General features: G+C 39.9%; 1 protein-coding gene across 1 annotated transcript in view; it reads left to right on the top strand.

Moving 5' to 3' along the window:
• Col28a1 (collagen type XXVIII alpha 1 chain) overlaps nucleotides 1-23,695 on the top strand; it is a 152,703-nt gene that overhangs the window by 59,429 nt on the left and 69,579 nt on the right. Inside the window, exons 17-24 of the mRNA XM_021647616.2 lie at nucleotides 3,190-3,258; nucleotides 7,314-7,382; nucleotides 10,262-10,330; nucleotides 12,310-12,381; nucleotides 13,108-13,176; nucleotides 15,494-15,565; nucleotides 20,222-20,290; nucleotides 20,883-20,951. Coding sequence (XP_021503291.1) covers nucleotides 3,190-3,258; nucleotides 7,314-7,382; nucleotides 10,262-10,330; nucleotides 12,310-12,381; nucleotides 13,108-13,176; nucleotides 15,494-15,565; nucleotides 20,222-20,290; nucleotides 20,883-20,951 — 558 coding nt within the window. The remainder of the gene's footprint in view (nucleotides 1-3,189; nucleotides 3,259-7,313; nucleotides 7,383-10,261; nucleotides 10,331-12,309; nucleotides 12,382-13,107; nucleotides 13,177-15,493; nucleotides 15,566-20,221; nucleotides 20,291-20,882; nucleotides 20,952-23,695) is intronic.

The raw sequence follows: 23,695 nt of genomic DNA, 5'->3' as shown, positions 1-23,695 counted from the left end.
TCTGGGGATCAATATCAGGTAGCCAGGGTTGTGTGGCATGTACCTTTAACCACTGTGGCATCTTGTTGGCCTATTTGCTTTCATTTTGTTTAAAAAATAGGAGTCTGAAGAGATGACTCAGATGTTAAAGGCTAGGCACACAAACCAAAAAAAAAAAGTTTTTTTTTTCTTTTTGGAAATAACATAACTTTATTCTTTATAGCTGAAAAAGTTGCATTCTGTATATATACCACATTTCTTTACCCATTTGTGTGTTTATCTCAATTGGTTTTGTAACTTGGCTATTATGAATAGTACTAGAGCAAACATTGATGCAATTTAATTGTAAATTAGATGTAAATGTTATTTACATTTAAATAGACATTTAATTGTAAACTTGGAATAAAGGGAGAGGTCTTCACTTTCTTTATGGATGACTTGCTGATTATTGGTTTTGAGTTGGGTTCTTGCAACTAACTACTGCCATCTGCCATGTCCTGTGCTATGGGACATGGTGGAGAACCCTGGAGGTCATCTGGGAAGTGGAGACACAGCAAGGAGTCATAAAGATGATTAAACTAGACAAGGCATGAAGCTCACTTAGTACAGCCCCTCCCTACCCCTACCCCTGGAGAAGAAATAAAGTTATGAATCAGAACATTTCTCTCTGAATCAAAACCGGACAAATTTTTTATTCTAGGACGTGTCTTGACACACATTTAAAATACTTTAATTTACATAAAACCTGATCCAGTTATATAATTTTGTTTATAAATGTTTATCCCAATTGCCTGCCTATCTTTTTAAACCGAACGTCACTGGTGCACAGGCATACCTGGTCATTTACCTTTCACTTGTGGCTGTTTACATGTCACTAAAGCAGCAAGCTTCAGCTACAAAACAGACCTTATTTTGTCTGTTAGGCCAAAAGGATTCATTGTTTAATCTCATAAGAGAAGGTTTGCTAATTGGGACTGGAGGTACAGGCCTGTAATTCCAGATGCTCTGGAGGTTTAGGCAGGAGGAATCACAGGTTCAAGACCTGACCAGAAGAAGCAGTAACTTCAAGCAATTTGTGTATCAAAGTAAAAAGACCCCAATGATACAGAGCTTGTATATCAAAATAAAAGGTACCCAGGTGATGATGAATGCCTCACATGAATGGGGCCTTAAGTTCAATCATAAATACCCTGCCAAAAACCATTTGCTCACCCTGATGTAGTCTAAATACGATTGTCATTAAAACAGACACAAAGCTCTTATTTGTCTGTGATGTTCAATGGAATAGTTCTCAGTTGGTGTACTTGACCTAACAGTAGCACTCACTGACCCTTCTCCCTTTGAAACACTCTCTTTCCTTGGTCTCCTCTGGATGCTCAATTTAGTCTACTTTGCAGCTCCATTTCTCTGACCTCTAAAGACTAAAGTTCTAGACTGCCTCCTCTCCAGCCTTCTCTGCCTCTTGAGAAAGCCACCCAGGCAGGGTATCAATTATTGTCATTATTTTGTCAAGTTGAAATCCCTAGTCCAGATCTCTCCCGCTTGGTCTCTTCACTTAGGTGTCAGGTTTAGGCTTCCCTATTTAACAAGCCTGGAACTGAGCTCCAAGCATCACTCCCACCTCCCACCTTGCTCTTTCTCTTCTCTTTCTCAGTAAGTGCCACCTCTCTCACTTCAAAACCACTGGAGAAATCCTGGATTCTTTCAAATTGCAAGCAAATTCTGTTATCACAACTTCCTAAGCAAGGAGTTATAAAGATGATTAAACTAGACAAGGCGTAAACCCTGCTTAGTACTGTCATACACAACCTACACCTGAGTATTCCGACCCACTCTTAATAGCTGTCATGGAGACCTTCTAAGTCATCCATTCCCCTGCATGAAGCTGACCTTAGTTTCTGTCTCTCTACAAGGGAATCCAATGTCCTTATTACCCTGAGAGTCCCTGCTGATTCCCTGCCAGGCTCCCTGCCATACTTCTCTGGCATCCGTGGCTGAAATTGTCTTTCTTCATTGACAAGCATACTGCCCAAGCTGTCTCTTCGCTCTTGCCAATTCAGCCAGCCACCATCCTTTGACTCACTATTTGTTCTATCTGGAATCCTTCTCTCACATTTCTACCTTTCTTTTCATCAATGAGGCCATCCTGTTTAGCATTTCTAGAGCCAGCATGCCTCCCCTGCTTAGAATTTTTCCTAAGCACTGATCGCCATTCAAAACAGGATTTTTTTTTTTTTATCTGTCCTTTCTCATTCTCTTCTGTAAGCTCCACTGAGGATGGAAATTTGGGGCTGTTTTGACCAATGTTTCTGTGTGTTCATAACAGCTCCTGTCACACAATGAGCACTCAGAAGAAACGTATAAAAAGACTTATGGAATGAATGGTCAATACTGTTTTCCTCACACACATATGTACTTTTTTTGAGATAGAGTCTCACTGTGTAGCCCTCGCTGGCCAAGAACATGTAGACCAAGCTACTATCCAACTCACAGAGATCCACCTGCCTCAGCAGTGCTAAGATTAAAGGAGTGTGCCACCATACCTGCCCTCACTAGTAACTTCTACTTTGTTTCCTAGCAAAAGTTTCTATTCTTTCATTTTCGTGCCTTTCATGTCTTAATTTCTGACATATTATTGGAAAACTTTTAAAATACTTTTGTCTGATTTATCTTTCAAGTCTTATTTTTCTCATATTTTATTAATTTAGAACTTTAAAATATTGGGTATGTATGCTCCATAAGAAAAGATTTGAGTATACTAACTTTCGATGGTTTGGGTTGTGAGAGAAAGATTAAACAGATACAAATTCTAGGTTGTTCTTATGTATTTAGGAATATATCTATATATACATATACATATATGCATGTAACAACAATTAATCGAAAAGTGGTCATTAATTTGAAAGAGAAAAAAGAAGGTCTTTGAAAGGGTTTGTGGGGCACAGAGAAAATGGATAAATGATGTAATTATATAATAATTTCAAAAACGAAAATAGATGATAAAACTTCCATTAACTACAACCAAATTAGATGAAACTGTGAATAAGACACTATTTTGGTAAATTTAGACTATAAATTATTGAAAAGGAATGGAAGATTGGATTTTTGCATGTTGAATTTATTAAAAGTATAAGACTTATTTTAGTCCATCCCAGTTCTAGAGTATTAAGGTGTGTGTGAATGGAGTTTTGTCTACTCCTATTTTGACAGGGGGATTTGGGACCTGTCGGACCCCAGGGACCAGTGGGTATTCCTGGCGTTGGAAGTCAAGGCGAGCAGGTAGGTAGTGCTTGCTTATTCTCCCTTGGCACAGAACATTTCATCCCAGTCCTTGTGTTCAGGCCGAGCCTGTGAGCATCTCTGTCCACTTGGCAACTGAATTCCAGTAGTGTGTAAGTTCAGAATAATGCAGGGAAGGATAAAATAGTATTGTGATTTTAGAACTTTATAATAATTTTAGAACTTTCAGAGATTAGAAAAATAAATTATGTGTTTCTTGGTGCTATATCTTCCTACATTGACCTTATCAATAGGTAAGTGTTCCGGTATAACGTTTTACATCTGTAGTCTCCCTTAGGAAAGAGAAGTATTTTCTTTCCTGCTGGCTTGTATGTGTCTGCCCTTTAAAGTGTCTACATTCCCAGCTTCAGTGCCAGCAGAGGAGTGATTCACACCCCTTAACCATTCACCTACTTGAATATAATATTGGTATTTAAATAGGTACCAGAATCAGAGGTGACAACTTAACATAAAGACATCCTTCCCAAATAGAAGCAGCCCACAGTGGGATTTGCTCGTGAAAGACACAGGGAGGGAAAGAGGTCCATATGCTCAGAGACGCAATTGCTTCTAAAATCCTCCTGTATTTGGGGAGGCTGGAAAACTGTCTGAAATGTAAATGATGGGAAGCCTGGACATCGGCCTATCTACTATCATTCACTCCCTGCCTTTAGCTATCAGTTTCATTTAATCAAAGCCCCCAGCAAATACAGATTTTTTGCAACAGTTAGAAAGTGGCAATCTCATTGAATGAAAATTTATGGCTGAGGTTTGAATTGTTATGTAGTCTGGAGAATGCATAATACTTCCTTGACCTCAAATGATAAGGAAAGAAAAAAAGTTTGAAAGTGAGCTAATTCCAAATCTCACTGTTGACCTGTCACGTTAAATTTATCTCTAAGAATTCTTTATCATCATCACTACATATTATTTTGTTATCCCAGGCAACAGTAAGGTTGGCAGCCACCCCTTTTCCCACTTCCTCACCTTTGGCAGAGTTCCCAGTCTAATATGCTAGGAAGATTAAGGTGCAGAAAACATCAAGGTCATTCTGTAAATAAGTACTGAGGTAATAATTAAGAGCTGGGCATTCTGGCTTACTGATGGTCCCAGGCTGGCTCTCAAGACCTGTAGTTTGACTGCTTGACGCTGCAGGGCTACCTTCTGGTCCTGGGATCCTGGCGGCTCTGTTACATCCTGGGTTTTGTGGTTTGGTGGGACTGAGAAACAAATCTGAGGCTGACTATGAGGTTCAAAGACAGATCGGTCTGTCCAGATGGTCTGTGGATTCTGAACCTCCCACCTGTGGCTTCCCAGCTTCCTATTCTCTTTTACTGCCAGTCCTTGATGGAGATTGTTATTTTTTAGTTTAAAAAAAAAAAAAAGGTTTTATTTCTTTCTGTTTTGTATGTTCTTTCTTCATTACAAAAGAAAAAGTAAAAACTTAAAGGCAAAATGTCTTTACAGGGCTGGCCTTTAATGGGTAGGAGAATAAATGGAATGTAGTGTTTATAAACGTCTCTGCACAAGGAAAGAATTACTTACTCTTTAAAAAGAAATGGCACAAATGCTGCTTAAACCTAATCTCTGTTTATGCAGTCATTCAAATCTGTTCTTAAACTTAATCCAGTACATTTCTGTGCTCATCATTTCTCCCTGCATTACTTGCTTACAGAAAGATATTTCTCCACTAATGTATTTATAAGAAAAATCTGTTTCCAGCAACCCAGAGACAACGTTCTTATGGTCTGTAGATTTCATTAGATATTTAGGCACTTGATCATCTCAGATGTTTTACAGAATGAAATAGAATATAAGTAACCATGTACAGATATGTAGGCACACATGCTCCTGTGATATTTTGCTCCTTATCCTTTAAGTAATACTTGTGGACAGTTATACAAGTTGGATACGCTCATTCTTGGAACTGCTGTAGCTCCTCTACAATTGTGTGAGCTGTCCAGTCTTATCAACCAAAGAATAAGGGATGGTATTTGTGTTTTATTTTAAATTTTATTTACCTGTGTGTATGTATGTATACTATATGAATGTCTATTACTTGTGGAGACCAGAGGAAAGCATCAGATTTCTTAGAACTGGAGTCATAGATGACTGTCAGTGCCATGTGGCTACCGTGAACTGAAATGTGCTGTAAGAGTAGCAACCACTCTTGATCACTGAGCTAGCTCTCCAAGCCCAATATTTGTATTTTAAAAATGAACAAGCAGTTACATTATCTATCTAACTGGAGCAAAAACTTTTTTTGCATTATGTAAGTATAAATTAATAATGTGTTTTATAAGCAGTTGCAGTTTGTGGGATGCAAACAAGCATAATTTTATTTTTCTCTTGGTAGCCTTTAAAATTTTTTATTTCCCAGTGGGGTCATGTCTTTACTTTCCTACCACTGAATAAAATTTCCAGTGGAGCCCAGACTCTTTGGATCGCTTTAAGACGATGGAAGTTGTGGGGTTGCTGCTTGTTGCAAATGTCAGATTTAATTTTGTGTCTGGTCAAAAAGAAATAAAAACCTTACCCAGTGACCATCTTAATCTTCATTATCTGGTACAGGCTGTAGGGGATAAGGGGTTCTCACTTCTCCTAGGCTGAGGTAGAAATAGACTGGACAGAAGAACATGAATGACCTTTCTTGATTGTTTCTGTGGTGCATGGTTTTAGTAGTCAGGGTTTAGGGGACAATGTGCTCTGACCTCTCACCCGTGGGGCTCTTTCATTAGCTCTTTGATAGGATGTGGGTGAGAAACTTCCTCTGGCTGAATCTCCTATTAGCCTGTTCTTGTTGAGGCTTTATTCTTTCTACTGCAGTTCTGCTGCTCTTCTCAGTCACCTAGACAAGATTCAAAATAGTTCCAGGCTGTTCTTTCCTGCCCCCTACTTGTCATGTGTTTCATAGACAGGAAAAACGTACATTCCTCTGCTCTGACAAACTTAGGGTTCACAGGATGATCCCAGTCTGGACTCTTTGGGCTACCACAGGCCATTTTAGATTTCTCAGGCCTGAGTCTGAAAATAATCCCTGGTGTCCTCCAAACCAAAATCAAAGTGTAAGTGTCTTCATTGAAGTCCTCACTCTAGATCAGAGTAAAGGAGGTCATAACCAAACCCCTTCCAATCTTCTCCAAAGAAAACCCCTTGTAATCTGGAAAACATTCTCCAGGAAAGAAGCTTGTAAGTCTTCTGTTTCTCTACCTCATTTTACCTACAGTAGAGTGAGGAGCCACTCTACTGTTTCAACATGTTTAACATCTATCAGCTTGCTTTTTAGAGTCTAGATCAAGTCTTTAACAAGCCATTGCATCCAACAAGGAAATTAGTTTTTCTGTATGTGACAAGAGAGGTGAATTGGTTTAGCACTATGAAATTTCCTTTTTTTATATTGCAAATTACAAGCTGGGGCAGAGGCTGTGTTCATCAGTGTTGTCTAGGGTCCAGGGGTCTTCATTCTTGTTCTCTGCTTCTCTGGGGAGTTATTTTCATCTACATGGTACAACACTATCACATTCCTTGACTCCATCCACAGGAAGAAGAGAAGAGTCATGAGTTCTTCTTTCTTTAGAATGAATGAGATCTTGCATACATCACTCCATCCTCATCTTAATAGTTAGAATCTAGTCCACATACCCACATCTGACTACACCAGGAATTAGGAAGTATGTATTTTTAGTTTTGGTTTTGACACAGGTTCTTGTTATGTAACATTGGCCTGTCTGGAACTCACTATATAGACCAGGATAGCCTCAAACTCATAGAGACTGGCTTCTTGCTGCCTCCCAGGTCCTGGAAGTATTTACTGGAAGCATGAGATTTATTCCAGGGACTCATGTGGGCCAACTGAAAATTCTCTTACTATCTCTGAATTATATGCATTGGGCTTTAAACAATGGATTTGGTTAGACACTTCCAACAGCCCAGCCAATAGATGGTGGGGTGTCAGTAACTTGTAATGGTGAGCTAAACTTCCACCTTAGAAGACACAAGGCTGGTATCTAAATATTTGAATTTCACTAACAGCATTTCAAACTTTTATTCTAAAGGGGATCCAAGGTCTACCTGGTCCACCTGGTCCACAAGGTCCCCCAGGACAAGGCTTACCGGGTTCTAAGGTAATTTTCTAAATGACCAAGATGTCTAATACATTTGTAGTATAATTGCTATTTGTGATTAATGTTCAGTGACTTTGCAAGGGAACAGATGGAATTAACTTGAAAATCAGAACATTCGATGCCAAATGATACTGATATTATTAATAACTGGGAATGTATAATACATATTCTTCTTGCTTTAAAATGCTTTCACATGCATAACCTTTATATCTTGTTTTTATTTTTAATTATTGAGACCCTATTCTAGCAGTCAAATAGGCAACCCTCCCTGGGTTGGTGAGCATCATTCTCACTAGCATTCCTACAGGGGGTGCAACTTCCAGAACCTTAAAAAGATGGTACCAGAAATGATCTAAAGAGTAAGGGTTTTCCTTGAACTTTGAAATCAGATTATTCATTAAGTTGGAACTCTATTCATTCCTTGAGGACAGGTAGTTAGCTACCATCCATACTCGTTCAAGGGTTATAAATCATACTGTTCATTGTTATAAATTGATCAATCAATCAACCAACCAAACAACCAACCAACCAATCACAAAGATACTTCTCAGAGATACTTGCTCACCTTTGAGCACACATATAAGAAGAAATTTCTTATACGTCATTTCTACCCTTGAGATTTATTTGTTTGTTTTTTTGGGGGGTGTAGAGGAAGACAACGCCTTTCTGTATAGACCAGGTTAGTCTCTGACTTAGGATCTCCCTGTCCCTCCCTCCTTAGTGCTGAGATTACAGGGGTGTACATTATTTGAGGATTTATTTGGGGCTTATCACTGACAGCAAAGAACATTCTCTGGTTTTGATGTTGTTCTTGGTCAAAAATCACCTGAACTCTCCATGTTTAACTGTTATATACTGTAGCTGTCTATGTCTTCATGGTGTTACTAAAGGTATGTACCATGTGGCTTATTTATTTATTTATCTGTTTATTTACTTATTTACAATAAACTATACACAGTAAGAACAGTTAGGAAACAACCAGGAAAGTCAGATGTAAAAGTTATACTCAAAATGTTTAGCTTATTTGTATTGGGCAACCTTGAAGAAAACACTGTCTATCCTATCTAGGTGAGTCTAAAATGTACCTTAATCATTCTCTAACTTATCTTGTATTTATCAACTTAAAAACATCTTTCTAGACCTTAAAACATTTTCTTAAATCCTAAACAACTTAAGCCTAATTAAAACTATAAGTATCTAGTCTTCAATCCCAGGACAGACTTGAAAAGGAACAAAATTATTGCTTAAATAGGAAGTGTAGCCAAACAGCTTCCAAAACTAAAAGATAACAGAGACAGTTTACTGCCTGGTCAGTCACCCATTCTCTCTCTATAACATTAGAGCATCATCTTCAGCCTCTGGCCCAGTATATCTGGCGGACCTAATTGTGACTCAGGAAGTATGAAGAACTTGCTTACCCTGTCATGGCAGAGCTTGGCAGTCAACTCAGCCTGCATCTAAGTCTTGTCCATTTTGGACAGTATACTATCTGTAGAAAGAGCTGGGGCATTTTTGCCCAGTGGCTTTCTTTCCATTAATGAAGCATATTTTTTTGATGTGTATCGTTTTTCCTTGAGGGGGATTGGGAGTGTTTCCAGCAGCTGACATGTCTCAAGTCAAAAAGGCCTCAAATTAACAAAGAACATCTTTAAATGCCATATTTTGTAGGTCTATGAAGTTTTTGATGGCTATCTATCTATCTATCTATTTCCATAGTATATAATCATATCTAGCTAGCTAGCTAGCTTGATAGCTATTATAAATCTGAGTAGGCCAATGTTGCTTGTTTCTAGATATTTACTATTTGTTCAATCTAGGAAGTGTATTTCTATGGTAAAATAGACTAATATCTGATATGACCATGAGTTTGATTGATTAACCATTTACTTGTATAAGTTAATAATCTTAAACAGTTTGTAATAGCAGCTTTTAAAAGCACTGGAAGTAAACTTTATATTTGTAAATGAGTTGTATAAGTCCAATACCTCATACCAGAGTAGAAACATGCATATATCTATGTGTAGCAAAAATATCCTTTCATTTGAATTAATATATAAAATTCTATACCCATGTATCAAAAATAACCTTATTTCCATATCAATATACAGAATTCTATACAAATTAACCAAAAAATATTTGAGAATAACAATAGTTTTATAGTTGAAGAACAGATTCAATAATCTATCCTTTTCTCCCATATTTCTATGTATTTTCTATTTGATATTTCTATATTCCCCCCTTTCTTTTTTTATTATATTGATGTTTTTATTTTTGCACTTTACACCCCTCTCCCAACCCCTTACTCCTCTCCTCCCTGCCCTGCTCTCCCACCCTCTTCCCACTTTCTCCCCTCCCCTTCTCTTCAGAAAAGCCCCCCCCGAACTAAGTCCCCTCCCTATACTAACCCAGCTTAGCACTTCAAGTCACATCAGGACCAAGCACATCCTCCTCCACTGAGGCCAGACAAGGCAGCCCAGCCAGGAGAAAGTGATCCAAAAGCAAACAATAGAGTCCATGTCAGAGACAGCCCCGCTCCACTTGCTAGGGCACCCACATAGACCAAGGTGCCCATTAGTTACTTATGTGTTGGTAGCCTAAGCTCAGTCTGTGCTTGTGCTTTGGTTGGTGCTTCATTCTCTGTAAGCCCCCATGGGCATACGGCCTATATTTTAAGTCAAACTTGCAGTAGGAATTCTTGTAATTGAAGGAACTTCATATGTAACTACCACTGTGTGTGTGCATGTGCGTGTCTGTTTGTGTGTGAATTAAGTACATAAAATCATCTTACTTTGTTGACCTACAAAAGCGCTGAGGAAATCAGAAGCAGGAATATATTACTTTGATTTTGCATCGATGTGTAAATATTCTTTGCTGTCCAGGGAGAAGTAGGCCAGATGGGACCAACAGGCCCTAGAGGACCAGTGGGAATTGGAGTCCAGGGTCCAAAGGTGAGTTGATCGCTTCTAAAATGCTACTAGATGATGCGCATTATACAATATGAGGTTTCCTTCACACCCACGTACAAGAAAGAACAAGCACCCACCATCTAAACATCGATAGCTTGTTTCCCTTAACTTTAAGATGTAGCTAAGAGGAAAAGTAGAATTATTATTGCTTAGTTTTCCTGGTGTTTGTTATAAAACTCATACTTCCCTGTGGGGCAGGTATCTTGTTCATCTCATCTGTTACTGGGTGCCAGTTTTGACAACACGGTGAGCGTCAAATCCTGCTGAAAGGGTGAATTACTACTTGATCTAACCTTCACAGGTTCTGTTACTCACCCGAAGGGTATGTAGGCTCCACTCATCCACATTGAGCTTTGAACTTCACTGTTGTTTGGTTGTCATTGGAAAGACTTGGGTACTAGAAGAATATATCAGATGTAAGCTTATCAAGAACACACATACCACATATCCTTAGAGATATTATTTTACCGCTACTCCATAACTGCAATTTTGCTACTGCTATAAATTGTAATGTAAATATCTGATATGCAGCCCTCAGGTTGAGAACCATTGATCTTGATGCTTTAAATCACTAGATCTGTTTTTGTTAACAACATTGCCTCACTAGGCTTAACATTTTAATAAAATTCTTGAAGATTATTCATTAATGTTTTCCTAAAAAATTTTTATTCCCCCCCACTGTGTGTGTGCGTGTGTGTGTGTGTGTGTGTGTGTGTGTGTGTCCACCGCTTACATACAGGAGCCTGCTGAGGTCAGAAGAGATGTCAGCTTCCCTGGGGTTTAGAGCATTGTGGGCCACCATGTGGCTATGCTCATGTGGATACTGGGAACCAAACCCAGATCCTTTACAAGAGCAATGAGTCTTCTTAACTGTTGAGCCATCTCTCCACCCACCATTAGCATTTTGCCATGTACTTGTTTGAAATTTTCATTGACTTTGTAAATAATCTCTAAAACTATTTACTGCGTACATGTTCCTAACAACTCTCCTTCCTAATTCTACTTATGGCGTCATTTCTTTTAATCGCTGCTGCTGCTGGTTTCTTTATTTTTAGCTTTAGGAAACCACCTTTTAATTTTATAAGTCATCTTCCTTTTGTTTTCAAGTATTTTTTTTTCTATTTCTCATTTCTTTTTAAATATACTTCTAGTCAATTTTAGGTGTGCTGTGATTTTTCCCTCCCTACCAGCTTTTTCAGATTAGTTGAAATGACTTTAAATTAGTTCAGCAGTTTTTTTTTTTTCAGTAGGGATGCTTCCATAACATTTGAAAGCAGCGTGCGTGTTTTAATCAGTGGTTTGAGGGAGTTGTGAATCACAAATTACCTGGAAAGCAAATGGAATTACTGAATTAGAGCCAGAAGCAGTGTTAGAGTAGACACTTCCTGGTTTCCCTTTTGTAGCTTCCTAGAGCGGTTGTGACAATGCCATAAACCGAGTGCCCTGGAAAAAACCAGAAATCTATTTTTCTCATAATTCTGGAGGCTACAGGTCTGGAATGAAGATATCGATAATCATGCCTTCAGCAAACCCTATGGGGAAGAATCCTTCCTCGCCTCTTTTTGACTTTTCCCTCCAGTTGTCAGTCCTCGCCGCTCCTGGGCTTTTTGCTGCATCTCTTCTCTGCCTCTGTTGTTTTGGAGTTTTCTGCTGGTTTTTAATAGGGCATTATCCTCTTCCTATCATGATTCCAGTTAGGACTCACTGTAAGAACCTCGTCTTAACTTGATTACAGTTATAAAAACTATGCTCACTCTTCAGGGATGTTATGATTCAACCCATGACAAAAGAATGAAGAACAGAGAGATTAGGTAACTCTACTGAAATTGAGAAGTGTTCTTGCTAATCACACTTCTTCATTTAGAGGCTTTTCTCAGCATTACAAGATATATTCAATACCTCAAAATGGAGCTGCACCACAAGGGCACGCCACTGAAATAAAATATTTGTTTCTCCTCCAGGGGGATCCAGGTACGGTGGGGCTCCCTGGGCAGCCTGGAGTTCCAGGGGAAGATGGAGCCTCTGGAAAGAAGGTAATCTTACATTTTTCATATCGTAAGTGTCAAAACTGTGGGATCATACCAGCACCTCAGTCCTCTAAGACCTGAGGTTAGACTATGCAGGACAAACAGACGTCTGTAAGAATGAGCATTCTTTTTCTTTGCCCCAGGAAGAGACCCTTTTCTCCATTGCCATGATGCAGCACTTGCTTTTCATCCTGGCCGGTGTTTTGGCCTGGGTGTTTTTCACTTTCTTCAAGGGTTCTATAAATCACATCAATTTAATCTCAAACAAAAACACCTCTCTTCCTCCAAAAGAGTCCGTAGATGCATCTGGGAAGTTAGGTTATTGTAAAGATGTCCTGAACTATTTTTGTTTTGACATTTGACATACTCAGTTTTCAATAAAACTACTGAAAAATAGCAGATGGCGAGGTGGAAGGTCTTTCCTGTTGAAAAACAGGAATCTACTAAACGTGAGTGAAGAGCCAAAGGAAAGTGAGCTTAGTGCTCTGGAAATTGGCTGGGAGATGGGAGTTCTCTGTGGTACTTCAGCTACTTTGCTTAAAGGAGAGTTTAATGTGAATTTATTCATTGATAAGCTTCCAATTTAATTTTGAGATGACATCAAAGGTCTAGTGTGATTTTGGGGGGTGGGGAGGGCAGTCCAGGTTGAATGAGCAACAAGAAGAGACACAAGGTGGGGTCTGCATTCTGTTCTCAAAGGACCAACTGAGTTATCGGTATCCTTCCCTCCAGGGAGAAGCTGGGCTTCCAGGAACAAGAGGCCCAGAAGGAATGCCTGGGAGAGGAGAGCCTGGCCCCAAGGTATACAGATGACAGCTCTGCAGGAAGCAGCTGTCTGTGTTCTCTTGTCCCTGGTCTAAATAACCAATTTAAGAGCGATCTGACTTTCCTTCTTGCTATGTCAAATGTGTTTACATTTTGCTTAAAATCTTGGATATTGTCTTGGGAGCTTTTGGAAGAAGGCAAATGTACATTTTCCTGCTTTATTTTCCGACATCCATCCTAAGCCCCAGCATAGAGAAGCATTCAACACATGTTTTTCTCAGTGAATGGTCAACTGATATTTAAAGAAAATAGGAAGGAAAAGAATTCTCAAGATACACTGTTAGAACTTGAAAGCTCATAAAGTTTATTCAAATATTTGTAAGTGTTCACATAATAGCGAGGCACATCACCTCATTAAATGGCAATTTAGGTGACAGGGTGTGTAGTTGAGTGAGAGAGAGGTTGTACTTAGCATAGGAAGGCCATGAATTAGATTCCTAGTATAAAACAAGTAAGTAAATAAATTTCACCGTATCCCCTCTAGAAATGCTGCTTGAATAACATCTTTGTATGCCCGATGAGAAGATATAAACTCTCCCATAGAACGAGACCTTCAGCAACCTAACAGTCCACCTCTAAAGGTGCTAAATTTTTTCATAGTTCTTATGCAGAGTTGTCAATCAGACTGCATACATACTAGTATTCTATTTATAATTCTGTTAAAATAATGATATTTCAGTTAATTGTCCTTGTGAAAGTATGAAGTAAAATCAAACCCTCAGTCTTAAATGTGAGAAACTGAAATATAAATGTATCTGCACAATTTCAACCCCTTGAACCTATCAACTTTTTTCTTCAAACAAGGGAACAAGAAATACTGTTTAAAACATCATGTAAAATATATGTTTTGAATACTGCCCGATTAATAATCAGAAGTGAGGCTATTGAGAAGGGTAGTATCTCTGACAATGTGGCTAGAAAGAGTCCCCAGAAGAGCAAGAGCGCATGAGTAGTGAATGAGGGAAACCTAAGAGAATGGGCGTCAAATCAGGGACCAAGGTACCAAAATGCATTGATCTCCAAGTATGAGTTCAGCACAGATGATGACCAGGCTGTCCTTGGGCAGTACTGGTACTTAACTGGTGGCTGTGTACCTGTTGTGTTCTGAGGTGACTGGGTCAGTAACGTGAATTTGTGCTGAATAGTTGTGGCGGCACCATGTTTTCCTGTGGTTAATCGTGATGGAGCAAGCGCTGTTTGACTGTATATACCCGAGTCACTGCTCTTTGTTAGTGTGCGTTCTTTGGAGGCGATTGCATCATTTGTGGGTACACTTGGAGGCTCTTTGCTTTTGTACTAGATAGAGCATCCTTTTGTTGATGCTGTTAGTATGTAATTCCTTGGTTTTTAGGGTGTAGTCTCTAGATCAGCTGGGTCAGCGTCACCTGCGATTATTTGACAGACAAGTTACTGAGCCCTTGTAGAGTCCACCTAAATCAGAAACTTTGGACATGGGATCTAGAAACCCATGCTCTGCCAAGTCCTCCAGGTGACTGTGAGACGTGTTTGAAAGCTGTGGCTCCACCTGGTGCACCAGCAATCTGCCAGTGATCTCAGCCTCAAAGCCAAGGAGAGAGTCCCTCACTGACTTGGACCTACATCTGGATAGAGTGCCACACAGTGGAGCCTTATTGAGAGAGAGCGCCCTCTACTGCTTGAGGCTTTGGTGGAAGGTAGCAGAGTTCTTTACTAAGGCTGTGAGAACACTGCTGTGTGCGCTGCTCTAGGTTGCTGCTTGAGTATTTTCTTACCCACAAAACGATAGGCCTTCTTCTGTAGAATGAACCAGACCCCCCACTGAGGAAGAAATGGGCCCTTGGCTTGAAAAATGTCTCTTTTAATGTTGCTAAACTGAAATAGCATGAAAATTGAGACGCGGGATAAAAACCATCTCTTTTCTGAAATACCAAATGTATCAGAACCATCTGTGCACAGAGCACAGGTACGGAAGACTCGTAAATCCAAACAAAAGTTCCCTGAGAGTCAGAACTTAGATGTAAAAAAAAAAAAAAAAAAAAAAAACAAAAAAAAACACAACACATCCTTTTGAGTTAATGGCAAAGACTGAGCTGGGTTCTGAGGAGCTTTGACAGATCTTGGGTGGCAAGGCTGTGCTCAGGCAGATCACTTGAAAGCTCGGGTTCTCTAAGAGCTAGGCTCTGATGTGGGTGCCGGGGTGTGTGTGTGTGTGTGTGTGTGTGTGTGTGTGTGTGTGTCTGTGTGTGTGTGTGTGTCTGTGTCTGGAGGGCGATGTGTTAATACAACCTCTATATTTTTGTAATTATTCTGTCAGGGTGATGAAGGAAAGAAAGGGAGCAAAGGAAATCAAGGACAGAGGGGGTTGCCAGGACCCGAAGGGCCAAAGGTATGTTTCTTATATTCTCATTTGTGCTTCGAGGACATGGTAATTATGTCTGGTTTTAAGAGAATATTAAATTTCCACTTCAAATTCGATTATTTCTTTCCTTCACAACAAATACATGACAAAAAAAACCCCAAAGGAAAATTTCTTCAGACAACTTTCTATTTCCAGACTGTACTAAAATCGAAGAAAGGGATCTCACAATGCATATAATGGTCTGTGCTTCTGGGGGAGACTCGGGCTGGCAGTCATGTGTAGTAGCAGTTACCAAAGGTGGAGAAACTGGGGTAAAGGCAGAGCCAAAGCATATCCCTCCTCGCCATCTTGTTTTGCTAAACAGTGAGTCCAACGCTGATTGACAGGTATGCTGAAGAGAGGGCTTGGGAGGCCCACCCCATCCTGCTATACTCGGAGCCACATGACCCAGTCACTCAGGCAGTCAGAGCAATGATGACAGCGCAGAGCCAAAAACAGCACTCAGTAGTCTCTGGCACTCTGTAAGTGCGTGGTACTGAAGTTACTCTGAGAGAAGAAGCAATGCTGTGAGATGGAAGATGAAGGTCTGTGGTCCGAATTGTCTAGAGCAGGGTGCTAAGTGGAAGGTGGGCAGTAAGAAGTGACTCAGAACTTGGTGTCTTTGATGTCAGCAAGCTGCAACGGCAGGCCAGAGTGCTTTTGTTTCCAGGAAAACACAGACGGTCAGGAAAGAGGTGAAATATTTAAAGAGCAAGCAAGGAGAAAAAAAGTTTCTTCGAAAGGTTTTATTAGATTAATTTTGCTTTATGTGTGCACATTTCGCCTGCATGTACGGATGTGTGCCGTGTACATGACTGGTGCCCTTGGAGGTCAGACAAGTGCATCTGATTCCCTGGAACTGGAGTTAGGAATGGTTGTGAACTGCCATGTTGATGCCAGCACCAGAACCCAGGCCTGTGTAAGACCTGTAAGTGCTCTTAACTACAGGTCCACCCCTCCAGCCCTGAGAAACCAAGTCTTGGAAACTGGTGTCGGCAAAATAAGAGAGCAACAAAGCAGGATTGCCTGTAGAGCCATGATTGGTAATTTCCCCAAGTGCCCATCTCTGTTGTGGGGAAGCTGCTCTTTTTCTCAGTGTCTCTGAGGTCTGGATTTAGTAAATTCTTGGGGAAAGACCCAAGAATACATGTTTCCTCAGTGGTCACAGGTTGTTCAAGAAACACATTATAAGGAAGTGTCACTGTGAAATAGAGGTATTTTACTACTATTAACAATAAGGTGTTTGTTTTTATGTTGTAGCAGGTCTTATTCAAGGTAAAACTGGAGTGCAATAAAAGGATTTTTTAATTTATTTTTTATATTAATTGCAGTTTATTCACTTTGTATCCCAGCTGTAGCCCCCTCCCTCATTCCTTCCCAATCCCACTTGCCCTCCCTTTTCTCCACCCATGACCCTCCCCCAGTCCACTGATAGTGGAGGTCCTCCTCCCCTACCATCTGATCCTAGTCTATCAGGTCTCATCAGGACTGGCTGAATTATCTTCTTCTGTGGCCTGGTAAGGCTGCACTGCCTTCCCCTCAGGGGGAGGTGACCAAAGAGCCAGCCACTGAGTTCATGTTAGAAACAGTCCCTGTTCCCATTACTAGGGAACCCACTTGGACACTGGGCTGCCATTGGCTAGCTATATCTATGCAGGGGTTCTAGATTATCTCTATGAATGGTCCTTGATTGGAGTATCAATGTCAGAAAAGATCCCCATGGCCAGATTTTTTTTTTCTCTTCTTGTGGAGCTCCTGTCTTCTCCAGGTCTTTCTATAGAAAATGATAAATCTAAAAAATTCCTGACACAAACCATCTGAGAAATCCAAGACAGCATGAAAAGACAAAACCTAAGAATAATAGGAATAGAGGAAAAAAGAAGATTCTCATCTCTAAGGCCCAGAAAATACTTTCAACAAAATCATAGAAGAAAATTTCCCCAATTTAATGGAGAGGCCTATAAGTATACAAGAGGCCTACAGAACACCTAATAAATTAGACCAGGTAAGAAAATCCTCCCACCACATAATAATCAAAACAGTAAGTATACAGAACAAAGACAAAAGACTAAAAGCTGCAAGGGGAAAAGGCCAAGTAACCTATAATGACAAACCCATCAGAATCACACCTGACTTCTCAACAGAGACTATGAAAGCCAGAAGGGTCCAAACGGATATCATGCAGACCCTAAGAGAATACAGATGTCAGCCCAGGCTACTATACCCAGGAAAACTCTCAGTCATCATAGATGAAGAAAACAAGATATTAATTACAAAAGCAAATCCAAGCAATACCTACCCACAAATGCAGCATTACAGAAGATACTAGAACTCAAAATACAACCCAAGAAAACTAACTACTTTCAGGAAGACACAGGAAATAAATAACCTCACTACAGCAAAACTAAAAGTAGCCAAGCCCACAAACATTACCACAGCCAACATCAAAATCAAAGGATTTAACAGCTACTGATCATTAAATGGACTCAATTCTCCAATAAAAAGACACAGAATAACAGAATGAATGCATAAACAAGACCCAATATTCTGTTGCATACAAGAAACACACCTAAGTCACAAAGATAGACATTACCTGAGAATAAAGAGCTGGAAGACATTTTTCCAAGCAAATGGATTGTTTTAGAGATGAAGAAAATCTGCCACATTTTAAAGCATAACCAAACCTTAAGCTTGATATGAAAGGGAACTCTTTATGGTAATTTTTATGTTTTAAAAGTAATAAATCTAGAAACATAATTTTTGCTTTAACCCTGGTTTTAGTGAAGATTTATTTATTTTTGTATTTGTTTGTGTACACATGCCATGGGGTGTGTGTGTGTGTGTGTGTGTGTGTGTGTGTGTGTGCACAAGACAGAGGACAACTTGGGAGAGTCAGTTTTCTCTGTCACCTTGTGGATTGCAGGGATTGAATTCAGGCTGTCAGGCATGGCAGCAAGTGCCTTTACCTGCTGAGCCATTTACCCGTCTCTATTGAAAACATTTAACTAACGTTTCATTCCTTTGTGAGAGGATCACATCTGTTGCCAGATCTTGAATCACCTGTCATGTGCCATCACCCACAGGTGTGGATTTAAGGATGAACACACACAAGCTGTGGCATGAAGTGGGTCCCATCAGGCTGTGTGCTCAGCCAGTAGAGAATTCTCACAGTAGAGGCCTCAGCTGAAACTATGAGCATGTTCCTTCTAGAAGAATTACTGAGCTTTAAGGAGACATATGTCAAGCAAAGGAGCCAGTGAACTGGTATCCTAGAAGCATCAACTGAGGATTAGCATAGAAATAGTTCAGTCTCTGAGAGAGGTCTCCACCATCTTTTGTTTGGTTGGTTTGGTTTGGCTTTGGGTTTTTAAAGGGCCAAAATAGAACATAGTTCAGCTTTGTCTGCCAAGAAGCAGAATTGAGGCTGCTATATTATAGTAAGCACATACATTGTAACTGCCTGAAAATGTGAAAGCTAGTCCTGTCCCAAGGCTGTTCAAAACGTGGGGCAAGCTGGCTTTGACCCACACTTTGTAATTTCCTCATCCTTATTTTGGAACAGTAGTTTTCAAATGTCTGATTACAGACACCTGCCAGTAAAATGTTGATCACATTCCAATATAAATTTGTTCCTTTTTTTTTTAGTCATTTTTTAAATGTATAAAGCCACTTTACCAATACATATTTGTAAGTTTATGTAAATAATGTAAAATATCATAATTTTATGAATGAAAATATAAAAAGTTGTGATATTTTCTTTTGCTGACTCAGTGGGTCATCTTGAACCTTGTGGGGGTGCAGTGACAAGTGTTTGAGAGCAGGGTCTTTCAATGTGTTAATGGCACTGTGCCAGAATCTCCAGAGCTGCTTATACAAATGCCAGTGCTGGGCACCATCTTTTAGATCTGTGAGTCTGGATTTCCAGGCCTTGAAACACAGCAATGCACGTTTGCCAAATTTTACCTGAGTTCATTAGCACTTGAGAAATACTGGTCTAGATTCAGGTGGACACAGGAAATAAACCATTGTTCCTTGAGTTTCGGGGACTTTATATTAGATAAAATGGAGGTGGAAGGAGAGACTGGGAAAGGGATGGCAGGAAGGTGGGAAGGAGCAAGAGAGAGAAGAAGTTTCAATTTTCTTATTCAATTTTTAAATAAAATATATAAACTCTGTTTCTATAAAAGGACGTGGACAATGGAATACTGATACAACGCAGGCCATGGCAATAAAAGCATGAAAGGAAAAAGGTTGATAAATTAGCCATCTACTGTAAAACTTATGCTGGAGACTATTTCTGTAATTGAATACAAGATTTTTCTCTGAGCTTCTTGGCATATAATATAAAACACAGGCACCACAGATTGCTTCATCATTATTAACCAGTAAAAGCTATACAAGAGATAAAAAATTCCTACTATTCAGGAATTAATTGAACACATTTATTTAAGGGCACTGAAAACTTACAGGGTAATAAGTTCAGTAGTGTTTTATAAAGGATGTTCTAATCATTTTCATATTCACGCTTTTAGAGACAGGGGTTTGAATGTTCTGAAATACACAGATATTTGTTTTATTTTCTTACTATAATTACTGCGTATAGCTTCTCTTCTTTAAATGTAATAGCTATTCTGCTTTTCTCAGGGAGAGCCTGGTGTCATGGGCCCTTTTGGAATGCCTGGAGCATCAATTCCTGGGCCATCTGGGCCAAAGGTATACATTCTTGGGACTTTTTAAAGTTGGAGGGGAAAGCATACACCACACACACACACACACACACACACACACACACACACACACACACACACACGTTGGTGATGATGGTTCTTGTAAGCTAGAAGTTTAGTTTGGAAAGGTCGCTAAGAAATATTCATAGCTAAGGAGACTGAAAACCAGACTTCTCACTCCTGACACCAAGCTTGCCATGTTACTCTGTGTTCCTTTTCTCCACCCCTGGGCCTCAACACACATGAGAATGTTGTTACATTTACAGGAGAATCCACAGGAACTATAACTGAAAATTCTAGAAGAAAAGATGCATTCAGTTTTAAGAGAGTTCCCAGGCACTCTTGCATATAAATATTTGAGTCTAATTGTCACACGTTATTATAGTGGGTTTTCCCAGCCACCTATAGAAATCTTTACTGACAGGGTTATTAACTCTTTATTTGAATGTTTCAAATGTGTCCAAAGGATGAGATGGACACATTAAACTCTTTACACACAGGCAAGTCTGTTTTCACTGTGCACTTCTGTAGTTCCTCATGTAATCTAGAGCCTTGCCAATGTCATTTGAAATGGACAGGGAGATCGAGGGGGACCTGGGATGCCTGGTCCTAAAGGAGAACCTGGACTTTCTGTTCGAGGACCAAAGGTATGGTTTATTTATGCTCCTTTTCTGGGTTTAAGAAGGTAGAACAAAGGCTGGGAATGTAACTCTGAGATAGAATGCTTGCCTAGCATGCATGAGGCCCGTTGTTTGATCCCTGCACTGTGAAAGAAAAAAAAAAAAGAGTAACAAGGGGGATGAGGAAAAAGAGGAAGAGAAAGAGGAAAAGAAAGAGAAGGAGGGTGAGGAGAAGCAAGAAGGAGAAGAAGAAGGAGAAGAAGAAGAAGAAGAAGAAGAAGAAGAAGAAGAAGAAGAAGAAGAAGAAGAAGAAGAAGACTTGATCCCTAATATGTTAGCCAGCTTTCTGCCACATGATAAAATATTTCCATCATCAATTTGTAAGTCTCTTTGGGTCTGCAGTTTCAGAGCTTTTAGTCTGTGGATGTTTGTCCCTTTTGCTTGAGGTCTGTAGCAGCTCAGTCCATCAAGGTGGGAATGTGTGATAAAGATTCATGTTCACCTCTTGGCAGTTAGTGAGCCAAAGGAGACAGGAAAGAACTGCCATCCCAATATCCAGTCTGAGGAGATGCTCCCACTTACCTAACTTTCTCCAAATCAACCTGACCCCATAGAGGCTCTACCAACTTTCAGTAGGGCTACAGGTTGAGGGTCAATCTTTGAACACATAGCTCTCTGGGGCATGCTCAAGATACAAACTACCCCATTTGAAAAGTTGATCATTTACTTGCAAAGTCTCCCCGTTGACGAAGTGAGTGTAAAGAGGGTTTGTCCTTTGGGGGAGAAAGAAAAGGAATAAGCAATGGGTTTAGTTTTCATATATTTAGAGAACAATAGCTCTCATGGCTAAGTGTTTGATGACTCAGTCATTATTAGAAAAGAAAATGCTCTTTTTATGTCACCAGAGTCACAAGTATTCCGATTTGCCCAAAGCTAAAGGGTCCTGTCACATAAAGCTTTCAGGAATAAGTTAAACAAACAAGCAAACCCCCAAACAGCCTCAGCCGGGTTGTTCATCTGCTTCCAGGACCCTGGCTCTGTAGTTGATTCAAGGAAAAATGTCAAATTTCCCATGCGAAGTTGTAGATGTTATCTTGCTTAGTTCTGTGTTGGGGACAGTTTCCATGTCATTTGATATCTGGCTGTTCATCCTTCGTGATGTATTCTGTTCATCTGTCCTTACCTTTCATTTTGCACAACAGTGTGCTGCTATAATAAGCCTCTCCTATTACTTGCTGATGATGGCTGGGCATTGTAGATGATGGTATTCAAAGATGTTTGACTCTTCAGCCAAGTATTTCCTCCCCTTTTGGGCTTTAGTAGGATTCTTGATGCCACTTATTCTCAGTATAGTTGTTTCTACATTTTTTTAGTGTCATATACTCCTCTGAATGTCTGATAGAAGGTTGAGACATGAATTCAGTTTTATTTGCTACATCAGGGAACTCTGAGGCTAGCCCTAAAACCCATTTCAGAACACCACACTTCCGTTTTTGAGCTGATTTCTGTAGAATGAGGCACAGGTCAAAGCGAATTGCTTCTGTAGGACATTTTCTTGAATCCAGTGAAGAAAGGTAAAATGGCAAAATTTCTTTTATAAAAAATGTTGTTTGGTGTCCTAAATAAAAATCAAAATCTAGTTTTGACCCAAGATGCTTCTTAGATTCATTGCCTTGCTCATAGCTGTGACCAAATACCTGACAAGAAGCAATTTAAGATAGGAAAAGTTCATGGTTTAATAGGCAGAGTCCGTAATGGTGGAGAAAGCATGCTAGCAGGAATTTGCTCACATCTGTCCAATCAGGAAGTAGAGAAAGGAGAATGCTGATGATCATGTAGCCTTTCCTCCTTTCCCCCTTTTAAAGTCCAGATCCCAGTCTCTGAGATGGTGCCAACCCACATTCAGAGAGGGGCATTCCTCCTGAGGCAAACTCTCTGCAAACACTCTCAAAGACAAGCAGATAAGCCTGTCTTCCAGGTGATTCCAAACCTAGTCAAACTGACAGAGAGAGGAACCCATCATGCTGGCTGTTAATGTTAGAAATAACAAAGCTAGGGCAAATTCTGCAGGAGAGAAGACAAGCAGCTGTGAGGGATAGGTGTTTGTAATGTGTTCTGTATTCCCTCCAGCGGTTAATCAGTTACAGCTGCTGGTAATATATTCCTGGCTTAGAGCACAGAAATAAAACCCAAAAGTTACGGTGGATTCTTTCTCTTTTAAGCATAACCAGGGAGCAGTTACTGATTTACTTCTTGTTTGTTTGTTTCTATTTATTTATTTGTTCACTCACTTATTTTTTTTGTTGGCCTTTCCTTGTATTATAAGCATAGGCAGAGATGGAGTTTTACTTGGGAAATAGTCTCATACATGAATGGCTAGCATTATGTTAAACGTGGCTGGAATGGCTTAAAGAGCTGGGATGGCTGAGAAGTTCCCTGTAGCTGAGGATATTCCAAAATTCCCCTCACCTTGATCTTGCTCTCTTCTACACACACAGCTTTAAAAGTTATCTTGAGTTTGTGCTGGTGGTAAATAGTGTACGCTGTTTCCATAAGTGGCCAAACGGTCTCTACAGGAGATCCTTTTTGAGGCTGACCACATAAAACCAGCTGCTGCACCCGTGGCTGTCAGATTAACTGTTTTGGTGCTTAAAGCTTCTGCAGCATTTATCCTTCCCTCGTCAGCCGTTCATTCACTGGCATAGAATTAGATCAAGGGAGAGCTGCATCGAGAGCAAGGTTTGGGGTAGGAATAGTTACAGTTGGCTCTC

This window comes from Meriones unguiculatus, chromosome 21, assembly GCF_030254825.1.
Source record: "Meriones unguiculatus strain TT.TT164.6M chromosome 21, Bangor_MerUng_6.1, whole genome shotgun sequence".
NCBI lineage: Eukaryota > Metazoa > Chordata > Mammalia > Rodentia > Muridae > Meriones > Meriones unguiculatus.
Note: the sequence above shows the minus strand (reverse complement) of the source record. Positions and strands in the feature narration are given on the sequence as shown.